At 37.0% G+C, this 9,580-nt stretch overlaps 2 protein-coding genes across 5 annotated transcripts; one reads left to right on the top strand and one right to left on the bottom strand.

Moving 5' to 3' along the window:
* Positions 1–113: 113 nt before the first annotated feature.
* Positions 114–2,094, bottom strand: LOC140786860 (psbP domain-containing protein 3, chloroplastic). Of its 4 annotated transcripts, XM_073135560.1 has the most exons (10): positions 1,942–2,093; positions 1,794–1,857; positions 1,618–1,712; positions 1,457–1,522; positions 1,168–1,248; positions 993–1,075; positions 849–924; positions 567–685; positions 422–466; positions 114–330 (listed from the first exon to the last, which is right to left on the bottom strand). In XM_073135560.1, exons 1-10 carry the CDS (start codon positions 2,015–2,017, stop codon positions 304–306), a joined length of 732 nt encoding a protein of 243 aa, XP_072991661.1. In that variant the 5' UTR covers positions 2,018–2,093; the 3' UTR covers positions 114–303. The 4 variants fall into 4 exon arrangements, with proteins under 4 accessions (XP_072991661.1, XP_072991668.1, XP_072991676.1 ...); XM_073135567.1 differs by lacking the exon at positions 1,618–1,712 and having other exon boundaries at positions 1,457–1,554; positions 1,942–2,094; XM_073135575.1 differs by lacking the exon at positions 1,618–1,712 and having other exon boundaries at positions 1,457–1,559; positions 1,942–2,077.
* A 2,303-nt stretch (positions 2,095–4,397) lies between these two features.
* Positions 4,398–9,246, top strand: LOC140785184 (AT-hook motif nuclear-localized protein 10-like). The gene is made up of 6 exons (XM_073132954.1): positions 4,398–4,918; positions 5,020–5,685; positions 6,414–6,466; positions 7,899–8,030; positions 8,214–8,375; positions 8,704–9,246. Exons 2-6 carry the CDS (start codon positions 5,172–5,174, stop codon positions 8,938–8,940), a joined length of 1,098 nt encoding a protein of 365 aa, XP_072989055.1. The 5' UTR covers positions 4,398–4,918; positions 5,020–5,171; the 3' UTR covers positions 8,941–9,246.
* The last annotated feature ends 334 nt before the right edge of the window (positions 9,247–9,580 follow it).

The raw sequence follows: 9,580 nt of genomic DNA, 5'->3' as shown, positions 1-9,580 counted from the left end.
ATCCTTGGGCTACAAATCGTAAAGAACGAACCAAAAAACTTAGAATGACTAGCACATTACAACCGTTGATGTATAATATATGCTGCACACTTTGAGTATTTCTAAACATATTGTTTTTGTTTTTGTTTTTTTTTTTTTTTTGAGATAAAAAGGAGACTAGACTCCAATTTAATTTCTTAAGTATATTGTTGTAGTTGCAAAATAATTCATGAGATCTCACTTAGTGACAATAGAGGCAAAAGTGTTGTTACTGATAATAAATAAAAAATTGCTGCATTGATAGATGGTCCCATTTGCCTTGCTTCATATCAATCTGAATGAGGAGACAACCTGCAAATAAGGCCAGAGGTTTAGCAACTCAGTAATCACGTGAAAAATCACGTAAGTATTTGGGAACACTAAGATACAACAAAGTACTCACTTTCTCTATTTGGGATCTATACTTGTCTGATTCGTCCTCCATAAACTACAAGATATCACAAGCTTTAGTCCTTCCGTCATGGACTTAATATATATATATATATATATATATATATATATATATACTATTAAAGATCAATTCTTACCTGCCCTGTGACCGTATATAGCCTGTTGTACCAACCATTGGATGCCATGCCAATGACTGAGAGAAGGTGCCGACGCCTCTCACCAAGATTTTGCAGTGTATACTCTATATAGTACAACCCTGCTCATGCCGATAATTGTAAGAATATAATTAAATATATATACAGGATCTTTTTGCCATTTTTTTTTAACATAATATGATCTATCTCACTAACTCGTATAACTACGTCTCAGAAACTTTATTGAGCACTCGAAGGAAAAAAAAAATATCAAAGGAAGATCACCATTTGCCGCTCTGGAATTAATTAGTTTTGCTGCAACCCCAGGTGGTCTTCTCCAGCTTCTATCCAATCCAGTTACCTGCATTCTAGAAACAATGAGTACTTTCTTGATTTGAGTCAGAGACGATGTGAGAGGTAGAACGCTACCAAACTTTCTGCAAAAGCATCCACAGAACCGAACGATTCTAGCCTCGTAAAATCTGGGCCGAGCCCAGTGATCACAACGCTGACTGGAAAAGTAAAACAAGAAGAAGAAAGAAATAGTTCAACAAACTCGTATCTCATTAACTTAACTACCTTGGTAGAGAGTATACACCAATACCATTAGAATCAGAAGCTCCTTCAGGGTAGAATGCTGTCACAGACTTTATTCCATCAGCTTCACCTGCCCCCACCGACCAATCTACAAAAGAAGTCCTCTAATCCCTTATATTAGTTATTGTACACGGCTGTCAAATGCTATAATCTTAATTTGAATTAGAGCCACAAATCCTACTTAACTATAACTGCAAGAAAATATCATTTCGGACACCAGACAATTATATTCTATAGCCCCTATACCTTTTTGAATTATCAAAAGCACCAGTATCCATAATTTAGCTAATAATTACCTCCGGGAATCGTTATCCGAAACTTGTTTGCCTCATCCTCGTATGTCCGGAAACTCTCCTGTAGGTCTAAATCACCGCAATCAACTCTAAATGCATCTCTGCACTAAAACTTGATACCAAGAATTCGTAAAAGTAAACAATAATAAAATTTGCTCGAATACCAGTCTCTGCTAAAGCATCTCTGGCTATAACCGGAAGGGAAACAGCAGAGAGAAAAATCTGAAGCAACGCCTCTCTCCTCTTAGGTAGATCGAAGCTAAGATTCCAAACCAATCGAAAGATTGAAGAAGGAAAAGAGCTTGAAACCAAAATTAAATGACAATTAGATGAGGATTACCGTGTTGTTCGATCGGATGGGGTCTTCTCGGAGGACGAGATCGAGCGGCATCGGCAGAAAGTTCCTGAAGAGAACGAATGAGAAATTGGGTAAGATTGAGAACGAGGACGGGAGAGTTAATATAGGGTTAGGGTTTGTAACCCGTGACCTTTGACGTAGGTGGGGGTCGGAGAACGGCGAGGGGGGAGAGGAGAGAGGATACGGACGGAGGCAACGGAAGCCATAGCTTTTGGATATCTCTCACCAACGGTCAAAAACTAGAAAATAGAAAGAAAAAGAACAGGGGAATTTATATTAACATTAAAAAAAGAGGGGAAAAATCGGCTATTAATATTAGTATTAAATTCCCTTCTTTTCTATGTTCTTCTAAAAAAAAAGGGAGAAATTTCTTTTCAGGAACTGATAAAAATTTATTTCAACCACATCTTTTAGTGGTATTATTCGAGAAAACTATGTTTTTCTCTCTACGTGATTTGATCTAATTACATAAAATCTCTATGGAAGATGAGATATTTACCCATGAATAATATTTCGTTTTGATCAGAGGTGTACTTTTTGTCAAATAAGTATGATTTTTAATGGCAGAAGTTGCTCAATAATTAGTAATATCAAATATTAAAAAAAAAAAACTAAAAATACAGGGGGCTTCGTGCAATTATGTTAAACCATGAGGGGGTAAAGTGCAATTATCTCTATTAATTTCCTCACATATGATTATAGCACAATTATTATGTACAGTGCTATCTTTACATAATTATGCAAAGACCCTTATATAGATTTTTCAGAATGGATTAGTCTAAATGGATTAAAAAAAAAATTCTTGTTCGGAAAATTACTTCTATTTCTTTCCTCCTCAGTCTGTGAATTTTGCAATATAGTATTAGATGAGCTTCTCCAGACAACTATTAACCATTATCTATCCTTTTCTAACTAGTGTTACCAATGGAGTGGTGTTGTGGTCAAGATTGATCCCTGTAGTTAATGCGTCTTTGCCCCGGTGATGATATACTAAAACAAACCGACAAAAATGCTCAAGTGTTGACTGCGTATTGGTCCTCACCTTGCAGAATTGCAGGAAGATTGGCTGATTAAACGACAAAGTCTCATGTTAAAGAATAAAACAAAGAGATCTATTCAACGCTACAGCAAGCCATTAGGATACATAATATATATACATATATATATATTTTTTATTTTATTTTTAAAGAAAAAAAGAAGCCAGATGGTTGCTATCTCAGAAATGGGTGCAAAAAGTTGATAATTAACAGAAAGATTAAGAAACGTATAATGCAAGGTATTCTTTGGCTTTTCTTGCAAATTTTTAAGAGGCAAGAAGTAAAGGTAGAGGTAAAGCTTTTGAACAATTGGAGAATGAAATGAGAAGTTGTCACATGGCTTGCCTCTTATTTTTTCTACATAAGATATCAACCCCACCTTTCTTTTCTTTTCCCCTACACTAACTACTACACCGTATTGTTTTGATACCTAACTTACCTTTTGGACATGCAATAATTTCAATATATATATATATATATTTTTTTTTTATTTTTTATTTTTTGAAAAAGAAAAAAGAAAGGATAAATAAAGGTACAGAGATATAGCAGTGGTCAAGATAAGCTTTCGATATCTCCCCCACTCTTTTCTCCAATAATTGATTGATTTCCAAGGCTTCGTCAAAGAGTTGAAGCCTGTCCATTAACTCTCGTCCTTTCCCGAGCTGCTTGAAAGATTCCCATCTCAAAGCTTGGCTTTTCTTGGGAAAGTGGGGTCCTATCCGGCTAAAATAATCGCGCTTAGCCCTATTATGAAATTAATCTAATGGACTTGTTTATTTCTAGGATAAGCTCGCTTTCATTACTCTAATGCCACGCCTAAAAAGTTAGACTCACCAGTATTACTTCTATAATACCTTTACTTGATTTTATCCAGCATAAACTTGGGTGGTTTATAGCTGCCATTTGAACAAAATTATGACTAAGAAGTTGGATAAATATATGACTTAAATTAATCCAAACAAAACAGAGGTGCCTAGTAGTGTGGACTTGACTACTTAGTCATGGCCTGATAAATTTGAAACAGCGGTCTAAGAAGCTAGAATTGTTAATTTAAGTGTACAGTGGTGAGTGGCTGGCATAAGACTATAAGAGTGATCCCACTCCCACGCCACGTGCTCTTCCAAATTCTTAAACTTTGGTTTAAATTTGTTAACATTTCTTTGGATTTGGTTAATCTTTTGTACCAACTAATATTTGTTTTTTTAAAAACAGCTTCATAATTTATTTATTTATTTATTTTTTATTGTTGCAATTTGCGACAATCATGATGATCCAAAGTTTCTTTGCCGTAAAGAATCAATTAATAGCAAACAAGAAATGATACCTTACTTAGACCATTAGGTCCATTGTAAAGAAAAAGTTTTAAGCAGGAAAGGAGAAGGGGGGGGGGGGGGGCGAAGTGTAATTAAATTATACTTGGGGGTCTTAGAGTAAATGAGGTAGCCCGACATATCTTTTATTATATTTTGTCCGAAAGCAATTTCGGCCTGCTTTACCTGCCTTTTTCCGCCCTCAATTTTTAATAAAGCCCCTTCCCTCGGGGAAATTAAAAAAGAAAAAAAAAAAGAGTGAGAAAAAAATCTCAGGGGCGTGAGAGAAATATATACTTGGGTTGGGATTTGCCCCAATCTCTCTTGTTGGGAGCTTGTGAGGATTTTGGGAGCTCTGGGTTAAAGGGTGTAGAGTTGTTGCTTTTTCTTCCACGGAGCTGCCTTTTTTCCTACATATTTTTCTATCTCTTTTTCGTTTTTCTGGGGCTTTTCTTCGAAAATTCCGTGGATTTCGTGAAATTCACGGTGAAATTTGGGAAAAAAGGAGGAATTTTGGGGACCGTCCGAGGATGGGGATCTGTATTTTCCTTGGTTTATTTGCTCGATCTTGATTAGGGTTTGTTTTTTTTTTTTACTGATCTGGGTTTTTAAATCGTATTAGGGTTTGGGTTTTACGATTTTCCGGTAGTAATTTTTCATTTTTTTTTCCTTTTCTTTTTAGCTCCTTATTTCCTGGTACTGTAAAATTTGCATGTTGGTGCTGTAGCTGCTGCTTCTGTTGTTTTCATTTGGTGAAAAGGTACTGATTTGCGAGCTTGCTTCTGGAGTTCTTGCTACTGGTAGTGTGCCTGCGAGCTTGTTTTAGTGGATTTTCTTGGTAAAAATCGGATCTTTGTGCAGTATTTGAGGGAACAAAGTAGGATTTGAAGTTTCTTGCGGGAAAAAGAGGCAGGAGAGTGATCTTACTGGAATACTAGTGAAAATCTTCGGGTTAGGGTTGCTCGGAGTTGGAATTGCCTGGTGATGCTGTGCAAGTTTTTCTGTTTGGCTCCATGGAAGTAAGATCTGAGCAAGGAATCATGTCAGCTAGGGAGCCCTTTAATGTGGCTCTGCAGAAAAATCCAGTGCAAACTCAGCCATCAATGCAAAGCATGCGATTGGCTTATACGCCGGATGGCACGGCTATTTACAAGCCGATAACTACGAATTCTCCGCATGCTCCAACTTACCAAGGCGGAGGAGGGGGAGGGGGAGCAAACACCGGAGGCGGTCCCACCGGCGGTGGTGATGGCAATTCGCCAGTTGCCCCCCTGCAAGGGCTTAACATCAACATGGGGGAGCCCGTGAAACGGAAGCGTGGGCGACCACGCAAGTATGGGCCGGATGGTAGCATGGCCCTTGCACTGTCTCCTGCGTCCTCAGCTGCTCCAATTCCTGGAGCAGGAGGGTTCTCTCCTTCGTCCACTGGGGTGGCAAACCCAGCATCCTCAGCTTCAGCAGATGCCATGAAGAAAGCTAGGGGCCGGCCTCCAGGTTCTGGCAGGAAGCAGCAGATGGCGGCTCTGGGTAATCCCTAGTCTCTAAGTCTATGAGTGATAGGTTACGTAGTTTGCTGCGTTTATTTTGTTTCTTGTCTATTCAAGTGTTTGATGTAGTTGGGTCCATAGTATCTGAATAAGAGATGAGAACATGTGGAGGAAAGATCTTACTCCGAGTAAAAGAGGCTGTTTAGATTTGCTGGGAACTAGAGTATTTCGGTATATCTGCCAGGCAGTGAATGTAGTATGAGCCAAATGACCCTTTTGCCCTCAACACATTATTATGTTTACTGGATCTAAGAATTCAGAAGTAATATTTTGTGATAAATGCATGAATTCTCATAAGAACAGAGAAGCTTTTGTAACAACAAGAGATCAGGTAATGATATTTATTTCAAGCAGTAAGTATACACCTGATCAATTCATTATTGTTGGGCTTTTTGTTCAGTGGCTCCTTCTCTTGTGGACTAAATTAACTACTTATTGATTTATGAACTTGGGAATAATTGCATTCATAGCTTACCAGATTTATATTCCAAATTAACTATATTATGTAGGTGTATTTGGCTTTGTATTTGTTAGAGACTAATTCATCAGAGATCTACTAACTGCAACTCCGCTTGTCCTTTCTGCCTTTAAAATTTTCTGATGTTTGGTTTATGTGGATAAGTTATTGTATTGATTGTTGAGTTTCTTTAATACTTCACAAATTTAGTCATGTTCTACATAGTTCTTATACAGAAAGCAATCTTGCAGGATCGGCCGGGATTGGATTTACACCGCATGTTATCACAGTGAAGGCTGGAGAGGTACCCAAAATCATATAAATTATGAGAAAATTTAAATGTTGGGAATGCATTTTAATTACAGGATTTGTGTCATGATTTGTACATTGTCCTTTTATGCTTATAATGATCGAGTCTTGGAATGCATTTTTTTTGGAGTTTTTTTTTCTTTGTTGTGAATATTTATACTTCATAATGCATGAGATGATTTACATTTCAAAGAGACAATTATTCCATGGACTTTTTCCCTTTTTTTTCTTTGGCCATTTTGTGTCTAGTGACTGTGGTCTTGACTTTTTATGCCACTTGCTTGGCCTGATCTAAATCCATTTTTTAGTCTCTATTAGTTTTTCATAGAATATGGTGATTTTTATCAAGCACCTTGCTATTTATGCTTGTAGCCTTGTATATAGGTATCCTGTATGTATGATGAGCTTTTGATTAGCTTCATTTAGTCAACAGAAATCTTGCTACTGTCTTCTCTTATTATGCCAATGAATGTAATATGAAAATTATACGTTGCTAAATCTGCAACAATCTAGAGTTAAGAAATGCTCAGAATGGAATAAACTCCTTTTCCTACCATTATGTTCATAATTGCAAAAAGGTTGTATATTATGAACAAACTGATCAACTCTGCAAGTGACTAATTGAAAAGTTGTGGGATAAAAGAAATCTCATAAAACAACTAATTTAGGTTAGTGTTTGTTTTGGTATTGAAATGGGCTTATATACTAACATCTTGAAACATGCAAAAGTGGGGTTCTCTGTAAATGTTCATGATTTCTTCTAAGCTTTCGATGACTTATTGCAACTACATTTGATTCTCATTCTTTTGTTTTTGCCTATGCAATTCCCGGCTTTTCATTTCTCTTACATCTTACTTCTTAAGTGTCTCTGAATGCTTGTCAATCTTACCCAAACTCTTATTGACATATGTATAACTCTCCTTTGCACGAGAACGGTCAAAAAGTTTAATTGCACAACTGCCTCTCCATTATCTGATGTTGCATGCACACCCATGTAGAAGTATAGAACACATGCCTTCTATGCCCCTACTAACTTTCATACTAAGAGGCAGATGCAGTTTTTGCCTTTCAAGGGAGGGAATGGATGTAAATCAGCAGTTTTTTAGGGATATTGTTATGCTAGAAAAGATACCCTAGTATTCCTTGTCGTTCTGAACAGTGATCAAGTTCTTCATCTATAGACTAATATTTTACACCCTGTGGCCAGATTATTGACAACTTGTTGCCATTGGGAGCGATGGGAATAAACATTTAGCCATTCTCCAAATTTCTAGTTATTATCAAAGAGCTTTCGCCTGATCTAGTGACAGTAGATATTGTTACACTCTGTTGCTTTTCAGGTTCTGTTGTCTGATATTTAAAGTTTGTCACTCAGAAGCATATTGAAAATGCTGATATCCTAATAAAAGTCAAAAACTGCTTGTCAGGATGTGTCATCAAAGATCATGGCATTTTCTCAGCATGGACCACGTGCAGTTTGTATTCTTTCAGCAAATGGTGCTATTTCAAATGTAACTCTTCGTCAAGCAGCAACTTCCGGTGGGACAGTCACCTATGAGGTTTGTACTTTCAATTGGTATTTTGGCTGAATCAAATTTGTTTTATTCTCATATAATTTCTATTAATTAGAATGTTTCTAAATCTACTAATAGGAAATATAATCCTCTTCAATAACTGGAGGAGGAACTTTCATTGGTATTCATTTATTATATCTTATGGATTCTTCCACATTTCTTATGCAGGGTCGGTTTGAGATCTTGTCATTGTCTGGCTCATTTCTGCTGTCAGAGAGTGGTGGTCAGCGTAGTCGAACAGGGGGGCTTAGTGTTTCGCTAGCTGGTCCTGATGGTCGTGTCTTAGGTGGTGGAGTAGCAGGACTTTTGACAGCAGCATCACCAGTCCAGGTCTGTTCTTATCATACATACAGTGAAAGTCCTCTAAGCTAGTATACGTTGGACTTGAAGATATTAAATTATCCATGAGGTATTATAGATAGATGTTTCATTTTTATGGCATGTTGAATTTGTTTATATAGTATTCTTATTTTTCCTTGTAAACTGTTTTGCTGTTGAACGTAGTTATATACCATATCAGAAAAGGTGCCCTCAGAGCCTTCCATGTCTTTTAGATATTATTTTCTTAAAGCAAATTCTTGCATGGATTCTGCTTAACTTAGCATGCTTTATCTCCTGTAAGACTCTGTGCCCTAATGTAAACAAACATCTTTTATAGGTAGTTGTAGGGAGCTTTATCGCTGATGGGAAGAAAGAGTCGAAGCACAATCCTCCAGATCCAGCATCGGCCTCTGGTAAGCTCGTTCCTGGTGGGACGACGACGGGGCCAGCCAGCCCACCCTCACGTGGCACACTGAGTGAATCATCGGGTGGCCCTGGAAGCCCTCTCAACCAAAGTACCGGCACATGCAATAATAGCAATCAACAAGGCTTCTCTAACATGCCATGGAAATAAAAACTCATGCTGACTGCCCTCCTAGATGCCTTCATAATGCTTCTTTCCTTCACCTTTTCTTTTGTAAAACCTAGGTGCTGTAGAACGAACTGGGAAAGGAAATTGTCTGCGACTTCCCTTGCCCTGCTTGATTCTTTTCCCAGTATAATGTATGAGATTAGGGAACTCATTAGCTCCTAAGTTTCTAGCTTTTGTGTAGCATTTTATCTTTGTAGCAGTGTGTTTATTAGTACCTGAAGATGTTGTATTTCGTACTGTGTAGCACGTCATAAAATCCAGTGTTTCTGCTCTTATGTTGTATTCCTATTTCCTAGTGTGATTAGTATTTCCTCTTTTCCTTTACCTTTATTTAGAGCTTTCTTTTATTGAGGCAGAGGAGTTGAATAACAGAACTCTTATAATTTATCTTTTAAACGGGTTTAATCAGGTTTGGATTATAAACAGGTTAAACTATTCAATTCATTTAATGATCGAATCATCTATCATGTAATCATGTTTAGATTTATATCACCGACCCTTCTTGACCTATTTGACTCATTTAAATATATGGGTTAAATTAGGTCAACCTGATAATCCGATAATATATATATATATATATATATATATATATATTTAATATTCTAACCTATTCTAACTCTTC

The sequence above is a fragment of the Typha latifolia genome, chromosome 1 (assembly GCF_019914945.1).
Source record: "Typha latifolia isolate L0001 chromosome 1, TyphaL0001v2, whole genome shotgun sequence".
Taxonomy (NCBI): Eukaryota; Viridiplantae; Streptophyta; class Magnoliopsida; order Poales; family Typhaceae; genus Typha; species Typha latifolia.
This window is presented reverse-complemented; position numbering and strand designations above follow the sequence as displayed.

Coding starts and splice junctions, on each gene's coding strand:
- LOC140786860 (XM_073135560.1), bottom strand. CDS start 2,017: ATGGCTTCCGTTGCCTCCGTCCGTATCCTCTCTCCTCTCCCCCCTCGC. Junction 1,523..1,617: donor AGATGCTTTAGCAGAGACTG/GTATTCGAGCAA, acceptor GCGGTGATTTAG/ACCTACAGGAGAGTTTCCGG. Junction 467..566: donor TATATACGGTCACAGGGCAG/GTAAGAATTGAT, acceptor GATATCTTGTAG/TTTATGGAGGACGAATCAGA.
- LOC140785184 (XM_073132954.1), top strand. CDS start 5,172: ATGGAAGTAAGATCTGAGCAAGGAATCATGTCAGCTAGGGAGCCCTTT. Junction 5,686..6,413: donor GCAGCAGATGGCGGCTCTGG/GTAATCCCTAGT, acceptor GCAATCTTGCAG/GATCGGCCGGGATTGGATTT. Junction 6,467..7,898: donor TCACAGTGAAGGCTGGAGAG/GTACCCAAAATC, acceptor ACTGCTTGTCAG/GATGTGTCATCAAAGATCAT.